The 18751-nt window shown below is 47.2% G+C and overlaps 1 protein-coding gene across 1 annotated transcript in view; it reads left to right on the top strand.

Annotated features, from left to right (window-relative positions):
• KANSL1 (KAT8 regulatory NSL complex subunit 1) overlaps positions 1-18751 on the top strand; it is a 110455-nt gene that overhangs the window by 11167 nt on the left and 80537 nt on the right. Inside the window, exon 2 of the mRNA XM_014956471.1 lies at positions 11470-12856. Coding sequence (XP_014811957.1) covers positions 11553-12856 — 1304 coding nt within the window. The 5' untranslated portion in view covers positions 11470-11552. The remainder of the gene's footprint in view (positions 1-11469; positions 12857-18751) is intronic.

Here is an 18751-nt window from a genome sequence, read left to right as displayed (position 1 = left end):
TGCATAATCTCAATCTTGCAAAACGCGTGGAGGGGAGCGCGGCCCCGCCGGGAGCGGGGAGGAGGAGGTGGCGGTGGCCGGTGGTGCCGGTGCCCCGGTGGGCTGTCAGCGGAGCCGGGGATGTGTCAGGGTGCTCCCCCCCCCCCCCCCCCGCGGCGGGCCTGCCAAAACGGCCTCAGCCGCCCTTTCTTTCCTCAAAAAAGACTTTCATCTGGGGTTGAGCTGCTGAACCATTTTCCTGTATTTACTTTCCGGCTGCTTTTTATTTATTTATTTATTTTTATTTTATTTTTTATCCTTTTTATCTTTTTTTGTTTTTTTTCCCCACCATCCCTACCCATCCGGACTCTTTTTTTTTTATAATTTATTTATTTTTTTCCCCTCCAAACCAGCAGGCAGAGCCCGGCCGTCCTCAAATCCTTTCCCTGCTCCCTACGTGTGTTTACTTCCATCACGGGATTAGCATCTTCCAGTGCTTGATTACGGAGAAATTTGCCTCCTTTGGCCGGGGGGGGTGTGTGTAATAAATGAGGGTCGATTAAAAGGAAAAATACAGCGGAAAAAACCAGCTTTATTAAAAAAAAAAATAATAATAAATAAGCAGACCCTCTTTATAAAGCAGGGTGTCATCTCGCCGCTTGTTAAATTTGTGTACAGGTGGATGAAACCGCCGGCTGGATATAGATTATTTTTGCCTGTTATGTAAAATGCACTTGAATGACAAACTGTAGTTTTCCATGAAACCGGTCAGGATATGGGAGGAACTGCAGAGGGTTTGGTGGTTGGGGTTGGTTTTCTGTTTTGTTTTTTTTTTTTTAATTTTTTTTTTTGGAGCAGCCTGGTTGTGTAAGGGCAGGGGAGAGGAAGGGGGCACCTTGGTAGCTGGTGGTGACAGCTCACCCCAAGCAGGGGACAATCACTGCTTTGAAACACTTGGCAGCAGCTCGCTCCGTCCAGAGCGGGGAGCCAGCAATTGCAGACGGTTTTCATCTTCCCTGTCCTGAAAGATCTGAGTTGCTGCCAGGTTTAGAAGATGAATTTAAAAGGCTGTTGCTGGTATTGCATGTGTCAGAACAGGTAAACCCTGTCCTCACTGCCGGGCTCGGGCTGGGAGCGGCTGTTCCCGGTCTGGGAACAGGGGATGGTGGAGCTGGGATGCATCTCTCCTGCCTTTCCAAATGCAAAAGTCAGTGCTTAGAGCAGAATTAATTTAGGCGTGGGGTGTTGTTTTTTTGGGGTTTGGGTTTGTTTTTTTTTTTTTTTTTTTTTTTTTAATTTTTTTTTTTATTTATTATTATTTGTTTTGACTGACCGTTCTATTTTGAACGGGTTTGGGCCGTGGCGGTGTCCGCGGTTACATCATGTCGTGTTGTTGCGTGCGGGGTGATTTGTGCCTCTAAAAAAAAAATATATAATAATAATAAGGGGAGGTTTAAAAGCCTGTGTCTCGGAGGTGGGAAAGTAGGAGAGTTCTTCAGCCCTGGCGCGGTCCCGCGGGCGACGGGCGACGGGGAGGAAAAAAAAAAAACCCCCTTGGAGGGGGGGGGGGGAATGGAATTAAGGTGTTACGTGTGTGTGTGACTAAACCTCAGCCCTGGCTGGGAATCCAGGGATCTCTTGGTGTGTAAGCCCTTTTCTCTTTAAAACCCTCTTTGCCCCTTTTATAGCCTTTGTTTTCATGGAGGAAAGAAACCTCTGCTGCTCTTCCCCTGCTCCTCCCGGATTTTCGTTCTGCTGCGGGCAGCCGCGCCGTTCCCTCTGATTATATTATTTCTTTAATTGAGAAACCAACTGCCTTTTAAAACCGGCGAAGGGGGGGGGAATAGCAGAGTCCATCCGGGGGCTGTAAAGGCAAAACTGGGGGTGGGGGGGGATCCCCCCATGGCCCCGGGTTCCTTTTCCTTCCCGAGGTGTCCGCTCTCGGCCACCGTCGGAGGCGAGAGACGGGCGGCATGTTTTTTGGCGCGGGAGGGATGGGTATGTTGGTGGGTTGTTTTTTTTGTTTTTTTTTTTAATGGCCACGGTGCCAAGGTAGCACAGCTGTGTGGGGCTTAATGGATTGATATGCTGCAGGAGCAGTTAATTGTGGAACCGGGTTGGGATACTGTTATAGCTGATTTGTAATGATTTAGCAATGGGGATGACTTGTGTTCCCTCTTCAGAGGTGATAAAGCAGCAGATGACCAGGCAGATGCAGCTGTGTGGTGCTTTTATGTTGTTTTTTTCCCTCCTTTTTTTTTTTCCCCCTTTTATTTATTTAATTTTTTTTTTTAAACTGTTGTATTCGAGTCTCATTTGCTCTCAGAGATCATCCGGTAACTGGAGAATTGGTGCAATTCTGACAACGTGCAAGGCAGGGGTGAAAACTGAGCAGTTCTTAGACCAAAGTCACTTCCTTTTGCCCTGTTTATATTTTTTTTTTTTTTTTTTTTTTGTGAACGCAACTGCCATTATCTAATGAAGGCTCGGAACAAAGACTGTCTCTGGAGTTTTCAGCACTCCACCCTTTTTCTGCTCAGGCAGCGAGTGGTGCATGTCCTTAGGAACCTCCAAAGACTTTTCCAGGGAGGATAAGGCTTTTAATGTATAGCAAAGTAAAGATAAGGACTTGCTCGGCCCTAGAAAGGCAGGGAAAGCTTGTGGAGGGGGGAGAAGGGACGAGCAGCACGTGTTTTGATTTATGGAGCTCCCCTTCCGTATAATTTTCCTTTTCTGGAAATTTATATTTTTTTCTGGAACTATTTTTTGAGAGTTGGTCAGTTACATCCCCTTCACCAGCACCTGATTTTGCTTTTGTTTGTTTGTTTTACTGGGCTGTGTGGGAAAACAGGTGGGCCTACTTCTGCCTAAATGGGAATTTAATTCAGCAAGAAGAGTCTCGGGTGGATCCCATACAGATTAGAGCAAATAAGAAGTAAGTTCCTCACGCACGTCTCTGTTTAAAATGTTTATTATTTTCATTAAAAAGAGCCTCTTTGCAGCCGGGTGCCCAGAATGGCAGGTGATCTGAGAAGTGCTGTTTCCGCTCCTGCATTTTATAAATACTGTCTCCCTGCTCATAACTTCCAGGAATACAATATCTATCTGGAATGAAAAGTAGCCAAAAAAAAAAAAAAACCAACCCCAAACCTCACCTAGAATCCTTCCCAGCCCTGTAAAATAGCAGTTTCGCTGCCTCTTCAAGGTACGGGGGTTTCTGTAGCAAATGGTTGAAATTGGAATAAAGGCTTTCTGGTTTTTTTTTTTTTGTTTTTTTTTTTTTTTTTTTTTTTTTTTTTTTTTCCTCAGCTGGGCAAGGAGTTGTCGTTCTCAAATCAGCCAGAATCCTGGGGGATGCAGGACTTGAGTAAACATAATTCCATTAAAACCCCGCGTGGCCCCGGGTTCAGAGCCGGGTTTTTTGGCAGAGGATCCTTTGGATAAAGTCCTGCTCAGGTTTCAAAGAAAGTTAGAAAATAAGTGTGTATCTCCCCCCCCCCCGCCACAACCCTGCCAAGGTATAACTCCATTTAGAGAATGGGAAATGCTAATAACCGGGGAGGCTTAATTCCCGAGGATGGAGTTTTGACTGTGCTAATTTAATGGTGAAACTGTGCTGTTTTAGCTAAAATGAGGAAAAAAAGATAACAAAATCGCATCTGAAGAGAGGAACTGGGAGTAGCTGTCAGCCTTGAACAGGCCTCATCCTCATCTGTTCCTCAGTTAATCTTTTGCTGCAAGCTTAGTTTTTTGCAGATTTTGGTGGAAAGACAAGCTATTTAAAAAACCTAGGTATTAAAAAAAAAAAAGTTGAAGTGAAATAACTCTGTCTCAGGAGGTGCTTTGGGCCTCAGAGGCTTTAGCAGAAGATGGACCTTAAAGATTTGTCATTTTTCAGCTCTATCAAACGTTTTGGGGAGCCTTCTCCCCGAAATCTGTATAACTTCCTCTTGAGGTCTGTGATGGGAGAGGTGAGTGTGGAGGTGCCTTCACCCCAAGAGAGAAACAGCAAATGGGGGCATGAAAAGAAGCGACCTGTGCTGTGTGGTTGAACATCACCCCCCGTTAAACCTGTACCTCACTCCTGGAGCTCACCTCCTCTCCTCGTTGTCGGTGGCTGCCGTGGTGGTCTGTGCAGATCGTTCTTCCTCCTCCAGGACCCGAGGAGCTGCAAAAGCTGGGATCTGCCCTGCCCTGAGCTGAGCGTATCCACCTCCAGGAGAGCTGTGTTAGGAAATCCATCCAAAAGAAGGTCTTTAAACACAGCAGGAGGCCGGGCTGTGAGACTGGGCAGGGATCTAGTGATGGGAGATACTTAATTCTGCTCCTTTCTGTTCTCTTATTTCCTCTGGAGGACGTGGCTGGTTCACACAAGGTGCTCCAAAAGACTTTTGACAGTGACAGTTTGAGCTTTGCTTTAAAATATTGACATATTAAGGTGGTGCGAGGAGCTGCAAAAGCTGGGATCTGCCCTGAGCTGAGCATATCCACCTCCAGGAGAGCTGTGTTAGGAAATCCATCCAAAAGAAGGTCTTTAAACACAGCAGGAGGCCGGGCTGTGAGACTGGGCAGGGATCTAGTGATGGGAGATACTTAATTCTGCTCCTTTCTGTTCTCTTATTTCCTCTGGAGGACGTGGCTGGTTCACACAAGGTGCTCCAAAAGACTTTTGACAGTGACAGTTTGAGCTTTGCTTTAAAATATTGACATATTAAGGTGGTGCCATTTATGGGTGATTTTTTTTTTTTTTTTAAGTTTTGGTAACAGTGGTATGCTTTTGAGCAAAGGTTGGTATGACCGCACCTAGTGAATGAAAATACGTCTTTAAAATTAAAAGGCAATTCTGTTGGTTGTTTTTTTTTTTTTTTTTGTTTAACTTGCTCCCTGAGTCCTGAGTTCAGGTTTTCATATTTCCTGGGCAACTTGCCCAGATTATGCGAAAGAAAAACAAGATTTCTCAGATACTGGATAGGGGGAGACCCGGATTTCACAATTAAAGCTTTTTTTTTTTTGCCTTTTTTTTTTTTTTTGTCTCTATCAGACTGCTGCTTTGTGCAAATGTCCCATTATTGTTTTTTAAACCACATTTCTTTTTATTTGAGTGGAAGCAGTAACTTTGTTCTGAACAGTAGTTTAACATACCTGATAACATAGTGATGGGTATTTTTATCTCCAGCCACTTGGTTTTCCAGGTGAAGCCGTTCTCCCTGACAATTATTCAACTTTCCAGACTTTTGGGGAGGTGACAGTTAATCTTGCTTTGTGGCTTTTGGTTTTTTTCCTGATGTTGTATTGATAAAAACTTCTCTTACCTCAGATTAGGCGATTGATTTGGTTTATTTATATCCAGGGAGAATTCAGGGGGATAAGAGAAAACTCTTCTTGAAGCAGGAGGCCCCACGTTGCTGTTCCTGGAATTGACCAAAAGACGCTGCCGCTCGTACGAACGGCACAAGCAGCTTTTCTTTTAATCTGGAGGGTTTCTGGTTGGAAACAAAGGCTATAAAAGCAGAGCTCAGGAATATCTTTCTTATTTGCTCTGCTGCTTAAGTACCATTCCCTGGGTTGTTGTTAATATTAAAAATTCTTATTTGTCCCAGAGAGGTTAGGTGCGAGTCTGTAGTATTAATATATGTGGTAGGTGCTCGTGTATTTATATTCAAAAATCTGTGGTTCTTAAGTATGTTCTCAACTTTTTTTTCCTTAATATTAAAGAAAAAAAAGCCTGTTTCCCAAATATAGGTCATTCTAAGAGCACAGTCTGCCAACCTGCACGTGATAGCTGCCTTATCAATAAGTTTATCGTCCTGTACTTGCCTGTCACGTTTCCTTAATTAAAGCTTTGAGAGTTACTTCTCATGTAAATCCTTCTCTAAATTGGTAAACATCTGTCTTACAACTATAAAATGCTGAAAGGTGATAAGAAGAGGCATGTAGAGGATCTGTTATGCATAATAGGTATAACTTTTGGTAGATGTACATTTTTGATGCGGGAAATATTTCTAGGGCTCAGGGCATGTTGAGTTACCTGCATTTTAAATTACTCTGCTGGGGTTAGAATGTATTTCAGTTGCAACGATGTATTTCAGTTGCAAAATGAAGTGTACAGGGACTTTATTCTAACAAATTTGGGGTTTTGTTTGTTTTGGTTTTTATTTTTTTTTTTTTCTAAAAGACGCTTGTAACCACACAAATTCATGAGTTGGCTGCGCTCTTGGTTCGTGGTGGGGGAGGAGAGGGGAAGTGGGAATTGGTATAATATTCACTTCCTTCAGGGTAACTCTGCCTTTACAGCTTCTAACGCAGCAGCACCTTCAGTGAACGTATCATATCCCTTGCAGAACCTCTGTGGTGGTAGGACAGAGCTTTGGAGGAGGAGGAGTCCCAGCTGGGGGGAGGCCAACATCTAGATGGAGGTCATTTGTCCTTCATGTGTGTTGAACTGAAGTCTCTGCTTGGCCACCCATAACCTCGTCTGTCTTCATTTCTTGTGCAAGTTGTCGGAAAAGGGGAAGGTGGCCAGGTGGGTTTGGGCGAGTGCCCCATAGGAGGACATCTGGGGAAGGAAGGAGACCTCGCAGCAACTCTAAAGAGCAGTCCTGGGGAGGTTTGGCACGGGATGAAACCAGACAGTAGGTGCAGGAATTTGGATATAATGCCAGGGGTTTAAGCTGTAATTCAGGGAACATACATACGCAAGGTACAAGTGTGTGTCACCAAGGGATTGGAGGCAGAGGTGATGTGGCCAGGTGGGTGCAGGGCTCGTTGGCCTGAGAAGGGTGGCCATGGGGGGACTCATGTCTGTGAGAAGAGCTGCTGGTGGGAGGACATGGAGAGCCCTTCTTGAGAGAAGCTGAAATGAGTCTTTAGATGGGTAGGGAAAGAAAAGGCTATGGTTACCTCCTGGGTCCAGGACTTGGAGCTCCCTCGATCTTCTCCTGAACCTCACTGGAAGCACAGGTGCCTGGTTTCTCCCCCAGAAACTCGTGTCACAAAGATTTCTGAGAGCAAAAACTTCCCATGTTGTTCTTGGGTTTATTTTCTGAGGTGTTGCAGAAAATCATGTGCTTGGAAACCCAGTTCTCCTTTCAATGTCTGGTTGTAAAATTGGGTTTTAAAAGCAGACGGTCTTGAATAAGTCAGCGTGCTGAAGGATTGTTTTCAGGGGTGTTGTGACCCGATAGCTGCTCTGGGGTATAGTGTGACCAGGCATGTTCCTCCTGCCTCTTCTAACATCCCATCGTTGCCTCGACCTTATTCCTGCTTTTCCCTTTGTTCTGTGTTTAAAAAGTGTTAAAAGAGTTTGAATGTTGGCGTAGTCAATGTGGAATGGTGGGTGAAGCCACTTGGGTAGACCTGGTGGCTTTCTTTCCTTGGTGGCCTTGTGTGCACTCAGGAGGCAAGGGAAGATGGGTGAGTTACGATTACCCTGTTTTTACCTGCTTACCAGAGCCTTTCATCTTCCTTCTGTTAATTAATGCTAACTGCTCTGGCAGTGCTCTAGTTTTAAAGTGAAAATGAAGAACTCGTGGATGTTGAGTATTATCTTCAGACAGGTTGTAAAGGCCGTGTTGGCCTTCCAGAAGCAGCTCCTTTTGGATCTTCCCAAGCGAAGCCCAACGTAAGGTGTTGAGCAGGGCTGGAGCTCGTACTGCAGAGGACCCACTGTGGTGGTGGAACTGAAGCTGTAATCCAGTTACTCTGACAGCTGTCATACCAGCAGGACTTCTGCAGGAGAAGCTTCTTGGTCACGCACGTGTCAGCTCAGGTGCTGGGAGCTGCAGGCCCTTGGTGGTGAAACACTGGAAAAAGGCACCCGTGGGTGCTCACGTCAATCTAGTATTGATTGGGGATAGCAGATAGGGTAGAACTTCCCAGCATGGTTTGAGTCCCGGAGGCAGACAAAAGATTCAGGATAATATTTGGAATTACTCAAAATGCCCTGAAAGTTCCTCAAACTGGGTATGTGTAAATGACCTTGCCTTTTCTTTATTCCTCCTTCCTATGGTCACCTCCGAGATGCGTTACCGCCCTCTTCCCTCCGCTTCCCTGTTTGGAAGAAATTACCGATAAATGCAATATGGCTTTAATAGGAACCAAAACAGAGTGTGGGGGGGAACACTTAAAATATTCCTTAATGTTTTTTCCAAAGGTTGTTTGTAAAAATAGAGATCTAATTCAGTGTTAGAAAACCCAGCGCTGTCTGGCATGCAGATAGTTTATAAGGACTTAAATAAAATAGAAAAAAAAATACACTCAATAACTTTTGGAGGTCATCTTTAAGCTACTAGAACAAAGCCTTATTCTTAAGGGAGGCTTTCCAGGCTTCCAAAGTATTTTAAATGCTGTCCACCCAACTAAAAGTGAAGCCAAGGAGGGCTGAGGCAGCTCAGGAGGAGGATTTTCTTTCTGCAATGAGTTTGCTAACCCGGAGGAAAAGGCGGTATGAAAGTTTTGCTTCCGTTTTCTACTTCTGTTATTTTAACTGAAGTTGACGACCTACAAATGTGCTGTAAAATACGCTTCAGCCTTGAAAAACTCCTCAATGGCTGCAGAGTGGTGCAAATATGTTTATAAAGAATGAAAGAATAATTGCATTCAGGCCAAGTGCAGGGTTTTCTGCCTTTTTTTTTTTTTTTTTGCAGTTTGGGTATTTCCCTTGCTTTTCTCGAGATCGGGGGGCTGTTTGTGGTGAAGGGCACTGACCCAGGGACTGCCTTTGGAGGACAGAGCTGGGTGTTTCTCCAGAACTGAGAGCACCCCTTAGGAGCACTCGTTCCAGCGTACGTGTCTCTGGTGAAGGTCTTGGTATGAGGCTGGAGTGGGGGAAGTCCTTTATCCTGACAGCCTTCCTCCCTCCTCTCCCAAGGGCCTCTTAGCTACAAGTGGAAAGTTCCCTGCAAGTTCCTTTTTTTAATGTTTTATTTTTTTTTTTCTTCTCCTCCTGAGTAGTCATGCTCAGTCTCTATTTATGGACCCAAATGGTGACTAAAAGCCATTTTTCCATGAGTGTGCAGTAAATTTTTAGGCAGACGGGATCCTTTTTTTTTCAGTAAGTTGATTTCAGAATAGTTGATTACAAATAACACTAAGTTCTGTCAATGGGAACTTCTGAAGTCTGAACCCACCTCCAGCATCTCTGTACTTCTGTGAAAACAGCTTAAATGTGTTTTTTGGTTGTTGTTTTTTTTTTTTTTGTCTGATCCTCTGTGAGTGCATCCTTTCTTCCCTGCCGCCTTCCTCTGTGTCACGCAACTGGGTTTGGCGAGAAAGTTAGTTAGAAGACTGAGTCAGACGGTCCAAATTGTAGACTTGATGAAGGCCAAGTGCTGGGTCCTGCCCTTGGGTCCCACCAACCCCCTGCAGTGCTCCAGGCTGGGGGCAGAGTGGCTGGAGCTGCCTGGCAGAAAAGGACCTGGGGGTGTTGGTCAACTGTCAGCTGAACATGAGCCAGCAGTGTGCCCAGGTGGCCAAGGAGGCCACCAGCATCCTGGGCTGTGTCAGGAACGTGGGGAGTAGGGCTTGGGAGGTCACCGTCCCCCTGTACTGGGCACTGGTGAGTCAAGGGCTGTGTCCAGTTCTGGGCCACTCACCACAAAAGAGACATTGAGGGGCTGGAGCGGGTCCAGAGAAGGGCAATGAAGCTGATGAGGGGTCTGGAGAATAAGTCTTAGGAGAGGGAGCTGGGGGTGTTCAGCCTGGAGAAGAGGAGGCTGAGGGGAGACCTTATTGCTCTCTCCAACTCCCTGAAAGGAGGGTGTAGCCAGAGGTGGTCGGTGTCTTCTCCCAAGGAACAGGCGATGGGACAAGAGGAAATGGCCTCAAGTTGCCCCAGGGGAGGTTCAGATTGGAGATTAGGAAAAATTTTGACACTGAAAGGGTTCTTAAGCCTTGGAATGGGCTGCCCAGGGAAGGGGTTGAGGCCCCATCCCTGGAGGGATTTAAGGTTGAGGTAGTGCTTAGAGACATGGGTTAGTGATGGTTTTTTATCAGAGTTACATTGAAGGTTGGACTCGATGATCTGAAGGGTCCCTTCCAACCTCGACAATTTCATGATTCTAAGCCCTGCCAGCTGGCCAACATACCACACAGAGCCAATAACTGAGGTTGTCCCGTGGGCCTTCCCTCCACGGGGGTTTTTATTTCTCTAACTCATCTCTTGACTTTTCACAAAAATCCCGTTTTTATTAGTGGGTGTTTTTCAGCCCTGATGCCTGTCTGTGGTCCCAGTGACGGGGAAGCAGCTGGTGGGACGCCGGGGAGCGACTTGTGGTGCAGCTGAATGAGGCTGGAAGCAAAACTGGCTGCTAAATTTCACCCATTCAACATATTCCAGCTTTAGATAGTCCTCACTTTTCCTGTAAAGTGGTATATTAATTTGGTCATTGGGGTGTGTTAATGAACAGCTACAACAAGCTTATGCAAATTTATGTGAAATTAGAGGATTGGCATATCAAGCAAGAGATCAGGGCAGCTTCTTCTTATTAAATTGACATTGAAATAGCTTAGGAAGGTGCTAGATGAATTTTGCAGCAAAAGGAAAATAAACTGTTGTGCTGGTTAGATCAGGTTGGGCTTTGGGTTAGGTGAATGCAATTAAAAGGAATTAAAAAACCCTGACACTTCCAGTATTAAAGGAAGTAGGTAGGTGACCAGAAACTCTAAGGGGATGGAGGGGGAAAGGCTGGGGTGTATATGAGTGAAAGGCCTTTGGTTATTTCTCTTAGTTTGTTTGATGTCGTTGAGTTAAGCTGTTGGCTGGTGGAGTGAGAGGGTAGAACGGCCCCGTCACAGTCTGCGGGTGGGTTAATCTTCATCCACGCTCCTGAAAGGGAAATGGGAATTGCTAATGCTGGAAATCACCTGGCTCGTTCGGAAACGTGCTTCTGGGAAAGCGGGTTTTCCATACGCTGGGAAGCAACTTCTTTCAAACCCAAGGGTTTCAGGGAAGCAGTGGGATTGCTGGTGGGGTTTCTCCGGCCGCTGGGAGTTTAGACATCTGGAGATTTGTTCCTCTCAAGCCCTGTCTCTGTGACATGGTGTAGTTCTAATTTGTCATTTTTAGCGCACCTGAGCTGGCAGTAGGAGCCGTGAAAACTGTTTTATAGACGCAGCTCAAGGATTTTAAAGATGAAACTGGCGAGCTGCTGGTGTTGAGGGAGGGGTTTAACCAGGGCCAGACCTTTTGTCAAGGCTCGGAAGGATGGTGGTTGCTGGGTGGGTGGATGGAAACACCAGGATAGTTGTTCCAGGCAGGCAGTAGCTACAGGAGATCCTGAGGACCACCTTGCATCTTGCTACTTCTGTTTTTATCTGCCCAGGTGGCTCCGCCGAGCGTGAAGCTGGTGGTCACAGAGGGAGGATGCTCTGCAGGACGTGAGGCTTGGGTGGTGGGACCAAGCGTCCATAAGTCTCGCCGCTGTTGCCTTGTGTGTTGTATTTTCTGTAAGTGTGGTGCCTAACTTTTCTCTTTCTCCTTGCCCTCGGCAGGCTGCCCTCGGGAGCGGCAGTGGGAGGCAGCGGAGCTGGCCTCGGCACCGGGAGAGGCTGGACTTCCCGTCTCTCTGTGCTGAATGGCTGCGATGGCGCCCGCTCTCACTGACGCAGCAGCTGAAGCTCACCACATCCGATTCAAGCTGGCTCCCCCGTCCTCCACCTTGTCGCCTGGCAGTGCCGAGAGCAACGGCAACGCCAACAACATCCTCCTGGCCGCCAACGGCACCAAAAGGAAAGCCATTGCTTCGGAGGATCCCAGTTTAGATTTCCGAAACAACCCTACGAAGGAAGAGCTGGGCAAGCTGCAGCCGCTGGTGGCCTCTTATCTCTGCTCGGATGTAACATCTGTTTCTCCAAAAGAGCCTCTGAAGCTGCAAGGAGTCTTCAACAAGCAGACAGTCCTTAAATCTCACTCTCTCTTATCTCAGTCCCTCTTGAAAACAAGCGATCTGTTGGGGAGACCGCAGGTGTTGGGATTCACTTTGGAGAATCTAAAAACCATGAGTACTAATAGCCAGCCACCTCTCCCGCAAGCGCCTGTAAATGGCCTGGCCAAGAAATTGGCCAAAAGTACCAATTCAGACCATGAAAACTCTAGTTCTCTGAACTGTGGGAAGTGTGCTCCTCCTCCTGCTGCCCTCCAGGGTGTTGACTATAACACAGGAGGTTCTGAATTGGGGGACTTGAAGACGGGGTTGACCAATTGCACTCTTCCACATAGAAGCCTTGATGCAGAGCGCACGACTCCATTTAGCAATAATAGCACTGCAAACAAATCTTCCCTTAATTCCACGGAGCAGCAGCGGGTGCTGGAGGGTGGCAGCGGAGAGACGAGGTTGCCCGGTCTTGCTGGTCACTCTGACTTCGGGAGCAGTAAGTTGGAGGAGCAGAAACCTTCTTTGCTGGCCGGTCACCACAGTGCCCTCGACTCGGAGATGAGGACGAGGGCGTTGCTGCGACGGCAGGCGGACATCGAGAACCGTGCCCGCCGGCTGCAGAAACGCTTGCAGGTGGTGCAGGCCAAGCAGGTGGAGAGACACATCCAGCAGCAGTTGGGTGGCTTCTTGGAGAAAACTCTGAGCAAGCTTCCGACTTTGGACCCCTTGAGGCATCGGAGCCAGCTGATGTTGACCAGGAAAGCAGAAGCAGCCTTGAGGAAAGCTGCGAGTGAGACAGTAACTTCAGAAGGCCTGAGCAGCTTCTTGAAGAGCGATTCGATATCGGAAGAACTGGAGAGATTCACGGCCAGTGGAATGGCCAACTTGAGATCCAGCGAACAGGCGTTTGACTCGGATGTGACTGACAGCAGCTCAGGAGGAGAGTCGGACGTTGAAGAAGAGGAACTGACCAAAGCAGACCCAGAACAACCCCACGTACCACTGTAAGTACAGTCACACTTTGCTTACCGCCGGTTGGGGGGAGCGAGGTGGAAGGTGGCAGATGGAAAATCTGGATTTTGTAGGACTCTTTTTTTTGATGGGCTTAGATCAAAGAAGTAATTGTTAAAACTGGTGTGGTGTGATGTGCAGCACATCTCCTAGTTCAGGCAGCACATGCAGCATTGAAGATAAAATTTTTCATGCATGCAGTAGTCGTTGGTGTTCTTGTGGAGCAGCAGGACCTGGGAATATGAGCTGGTTGGATCGGTGCAAGCAGCCGATCCAAACCCAAAATACTCTATGCGGTTCTCCCCATGGTGTGGTGGACCTGTCCCCTGAAATGAAATGTTTGTCTTTTTATAATGGATATCTTTGTTGTAAACCAGTTATGTAAAGTAAGGCCAGTCTGAGTCTTTGTAGCTGACAACATGCTTCTGACTTGGGAATTATTTTATTTTTTTTGTTGTTGAATGAACTGCCCGGGAAAAAAAAATTCTGAAGGCATTTGGTCCAGGTGCTGGTGGAAGTGGGAAGTGAGCATGTTCTCTCGAATGTCTGGGAAATTTATTGTTGGGAATTTTCTTCTTGTCTGTGGGTTGAATTGAATGATGACAACAGCCTCATAATTATGTCGGTAACTAGATGCCGTTTGCGTAAGTGTTAGGTGTCAGTTTGTGTGTGGAGGAGGAAGGTGCTCATCAAGGGAAAAGGTCTGGACACAGGTCAAGGAAGAAGGGAATTTTTTCTTCCAAAGACAAGAATTTTCCCAAGGAGCACGTATCTCAGTATTTTGCACAAAACTCTTAAAAGGCCATATTCTGTGTCTGGCCTGTGTAGAATCTTGCTTGCATCAGTAGATGATCTCTTCCACCCTGATGGACCTATTGAACTCAAACCTCAGTGTGTGAAGTATAGCTATGGTCGACAAAAACCTCTCCGCAGCAGCCACAGGGGTCCTGTGTGGAATGAGGATGGATTTCTCATTGAGTCTGGAAATAGTCACCAGGACTTCTGCGTACCTGCGCTGTCCCGGGTTTGTTCAGATCCCTGGGGAGAAATAACTGTTGTCCAAAGTGGTGTTCGTGGCCGGTCCACAACGCGGGACACAAATTTGGCTGAACTAGGTAGGTGGATGTGAACTTGGTAACTCCAGCATTCTCCAAACCCACGCTCATATGGATGAGCGCTGATAAACAGATGTTGCAGCTCTTGAATATTAAATTCCAGCTGAATGTCACCTCGTGTTTTGGGATGTTAGCGGGGGATGAATTTGTGTATGTGAAGCCTTGAACGTGGCATGGGTTCGGCTCTCTCCCAGTGCAAGGCGAGGAGCTGAGCATGTGATCCCTGCGGGCTGGACATAAAGGCGTTCTTGTGCTGTTGGAAAAGAGAGTTTAATAACTTTATTCTTGTTTTATAATGCCCACAAACTTACTGCTGGCATTAGCTGTGAAATTGCATTTATAAGTATTGTAATTGTTATAGGAGGAGACATTTGATTAAAATTCTGTCCAAAGTAATATTAAATTTCCTGTGTTGTGGGTTTCGTAGGTTCACGTGTTGTCTAGCAAAGTGAAATTTCTTTGCCACTCGTCTTAATCCCAAGAGGAAGTGCGGTATTCGGAGACGTGATGCATGAAATTCTTTGCTGACTTTTCCTGCCCTTTGTGTTAGTCGTGGCTTTACGTTCTCCAACCTCCCCAGTACTCTTAAAAAAAAAAAAAAAGCCAAAGATATTAAAGCTAATAGAAAGAGCAAATCTTTCTGTTGTCTGTAGGTTCAGGAGCTGGTGTGTATGCGTGCTGGCATCTAGGCCAGGCCCACCAAACCTCGTTTAAAGCTTTTGCCTGTGGGTAATTAGTAATTAGTCTGCCCGGCATTGACTGTCCTGTTGGCATGAGCGCTTTGACGTTGGGTCTCGCCAGCTCCGGAGTTGAGGATGCACGTTCCTGCTTGTTTGCAGAACTCCCAAAGTCAACCTTTAAGAGCTGGTACGAGCATCCAAGTATGTCTAAATATCATTCTTTTCAAAGTAGTGCTGAGGCAGGAAGGGGAAGAGCTGACTTTTCCACTGGGAAGCCGCCTTGGGCCAGCTCATTGTACAGAACCATTGTTTTACAATGGGTTTGTGTGCGAGCGCAGAAGAGCGACGGCTTTTTGCAGGGTTGCTCAAGTCTGGCTGGATTCTGCAGCTTGCTGGATTTTACTTATTAGAGGGAAGGTTTTTAATTTTGGTTGTAAGATGGAATATCTTAAGGAGTTTCTGTCTCATCCCTTGGTTGTGTATTGCTCCTGGGTGCCCCTGCCTTTCCCCAAGGAGCTTCCCCAAGAAAATCCTGGCTTTTTTCTAGATTTTAGTTTCTAGATCTTATGCCCTGTGTCTTGTAGCCTGTTTGCAGTAGTGGCCGTGTCGCTGACTGCCTCTGGGATGCAAGTAGAAGCATGCAAGAGGAACAAAGACGTGTTTACATCATGCTTAGATAAGAGTTGACCTTTGAGTTTTTCTGGCATGGTGACATTCCAGAATCGGTATCTGGTCAAGGACAGACTTCGAAGCATTTGTACTGTTCTGGCCTGCTGGATCTTGGCTGTAGAGCAGCCTCTCCCTGAGGAATTGCATCTTTCCAGTAGGGTTGGGGATCTACCAGGACTTGGTAGGTCCTTGTAAAGCAGTGGTAGACCTGCTGCCCAGGAGGGTGCTGTCGTTCAGGTGCGTAACCAGGCCATGGCGTGATGCATAAACAAAGCAGGGAGGAATTCGTTACACCTTTATTGGGAAGCCCTGCCAGCTAGGGCTTGGTTTAACGAGGCACTCTCGATTCTCCTGCCCCTGATGGGGCAAGAAGGCGTGTACCAGGGGCATTGGTTCATTCTCTGTTCTTAGGTTTGTGTGGGTCAGGGACCACCAGGTTGCCTTTCATTTGTTCTCAGATGAATAATACACAGCTAAGATCCTTTTATGTCACTTCAAAAGTGTGTGTGGTGGGCAGAGTTAGGGTCAGGAGAAGCTTTGCCTCTGCTTGGTGGGGGGCAAAGGTGGGTTGGAGTGTCCCTGTCAGGAGAAGCTTTGCCTCTGCTTGGTGGGTTGGAGTGTCCCCGGTGGAGAATGGGGCTGAACTTCTTGAGGTGTGACCATGGGCAGCAACCATCTCTGAAACCTGCGCTGCTTCCAAAGGACCCCGATGCTGCTGCTGGGTCAGTTGGATCAGGAGCTGCTAGTGGTGGAACATTGCTTGGAACAGAGCACATGAATCCCTCCCAGAGCTGGGGAGCTCTGGTGTGGGTGGCCAAAGGATGGTTTAGCAAGAAATCAAAGTCCTGGTGTTTCCCTGCCCTGTGCTGATACATACACCTAGGAAATATTTCATGTCTCCTGTGCATCTTCATAGTAGTTGCTTTTTTCAGGCTGGTTGGTTCCTTTGGTTGTCTTGCATTTCACTGCGGACCAGTTTCATCAGAATTTGTCAATTAATTTTGGCTGATTAGTTACCAATGTCGAGCAGTGGTGTAGCTGGCGAGTGGTGTGTGGTTTAGTCTCTGCCATCCCCACCTTCAGTCTGTGCCGTGGAAAAATTCTCTGAAAAGGTAGGGAAAACAAATATTTAATTGGAACTTATCTTCTAGTTCAGGTTTCTTATCTGGAAAGTCAGTTTTCATGGCAGTTCCCTCAAGCTGCTGGGAGTGAGCTGGAGTTCCTGGTGAGTAACTTCTCACACCGGCTTTTACAAGGGTCACAGAGTACCCACGGCGTGTTCGGCTGCGGTTGTTACGGTGCTGATGGCCATGATGCTTAAGCACACTTTAATTATCCTCATTTACTGGTGGGAAATCCGTGCACCTTCTGCACTGGGGTGTTGCAGTGAATCATTCCACAGCCCATGCGGTGGCTCCTCCCGGTGCTGCCTCATGTCGTGCTGCCCGGGGTTCAGAATTGCTGTGTGTGGAGCACTAAATGGAGATTTTTCACTAATTCCCGCTTTTCTCAGCGCTCGTTTCCCAGTCTGGTGTTGGATACGGATGCGCCTGACTCTTGGGCCAGTAGCTGATCAAGGGGTGGTTGCAGTTGGCGCATCAGTTGGTTGAGAAATAGGGTTTAGAAATTCTGATTTTTCTCCCTTGATTTTCAAGGGAGAGCACGATGAGGAAGCCTGTATCTCAAGGGCTATAAAATAAAATTTCTCAAGCCTGTGTCTTCATGGAGCTGTAATTCCGATGGCAGGTCCCACACTGTGGGGACAGAGGAAGCTTTTCCAACGGGTCACAAGCACGTTTCACTAACTCTGATTTACACAGAGCCTCAGCGCTCGTTTCCCAGTCTGGTGTTGGAGACGGATGCGCCTGGCTCTTGGGCCAGTAGCTGGTCGAGGGGTGGTTGCAGTTGGCACATCAGTTGGTTGAGAAATAGGGTTTAGAAATTCTGATTTTTCTCCCTTGATTTTCAAGGGAGAGCACGATGAGGAAGCCTGTATCTCAAGGGCTATAAAATAAAATTTCTCAAGCCTGTGTCTTCATGGAGCTGTAATTCCGATGGCAGGTCCCACACTGTGGGGACAGAGGAAGCTTTTCCAACGGGTCACAAGCACGTTTCACTAACTCTGATTTACACAGAGCAATCTCTAAAAGTTAATGTCTACTCTTTACGACTTTTTCGGTTACCTGCTTGGCTTTTTTGTGGTGTTTTTCGTGGGTTTGACTTGTAGCTGTGACTGTAGGTACCAACTACAGCACGGTGCCTGACCTTCTTTTCAGCTATTTATGAAAATGCGTATGTCATAGAATCATAGAATGGTTGGAGTTGGAAGGGACCTTAAAGATCATCTAGTTCCAACTCCCCTGTCCAGGGCAGAGACACCTCCCACCACACCACGTTGCTCCAAGCCCCCTCTAACCTGGCCTTGAACCCCTCCAGGGATGGGGCAGCCACAGCTTCTCTGGGCAACCTGGGCCAGGCTCTCACCACCCTCACAGCAAAGAATCTTTTTCTAGTATCTAATCTAAATCTCCCCTCTTTCAATTTTAAAACCATTACCCCATATCCTGTTGCTACACTCCCTGATAGAGTCCTTCCCCATCTCTCCTGGAGCCCCCTTCAGATATTAGAAGGCTTCTATAAGGTCTCCCCGGAGCCTTCTCTTCTCCAGGTTGAACCCCCCCCAACTCTCAGCCTGTCTTCGTAGGAGAGGTGCTCCATCCCTCTGATCATCTTAGTGGACCTCCACTGGACCCGTTCCAATAGGTCCATGTCCTTCCTGTGCTGAGGACTCCAGAGCTGGACACAGTGCTCCAGGTGGGGTCTCACGAGAGCAGAGCAGAGGGGTAGAATCCCCCCCCACAACCTGCTGGCCACACTTCTTTTGATGCAGCCCAGGATGGGGTTGGCTTTCTGGGCTGCCAGTGCACACTGCTGGCTCATGTTGAGCTTCTCATCCACAAGTATTCCGGGGCTGCCAGTGCACACTGCTGGCTCATGTCCAGCTTCTCATCCACAAGTATTCCCAAGTCCTTCCCCTCAGGGCTGTTCTCCAGCCGTTCTCTGCCCAACCTGTATTTGTGCCTGGGATTGCCATGTCCCAGGTGCAGGACCTTGCACTTGGCTTGGTTGAACTTCATGAGGTTGGCACAAACCCATCTCTCGAGCCTGTCCATCTTTGGCTTGGTTGAACTTCATGAGGTTGGCACGAGCCCACCTCTTGAGCCTGTCCATCTCGTACCTGAATTGCTTGTGATCCTCGTGCTGCTCAGCAGCAGTAGGTTGGTCGAGAGAGATGTCTTTCCTTTGGGAAGGGAGAAAGAGAGCAAATCCCCAACATGTTCTTGCTTTGCATTTGAAAGCAGAACAGCGGAGAGCCCTTCATTGTTCAAAAATGCTTAATCAGGTACCCCCAGTAAGTAGGACA

The sequence above is a fragment of the Calidris pugnax genome, unplaced genomic scaffold, assembly GCF_001431845.1.
Source record: "Calidris pugnax isolate Ruff unplaced genomic scaffold, ASM143184v1 scaffold167, whole genome shotgun sequence".
Lineage (NCBI taxonomy): Eukaryota > Metazoa > Chordata > Aves > Charadriiformes > Scolopacidae > Calidris > Calidris pugnax.
Note: the sequence above shows the minus strand (reverse complement) of the source record. Positions and strands in the feature narration are given on the sequence as shown.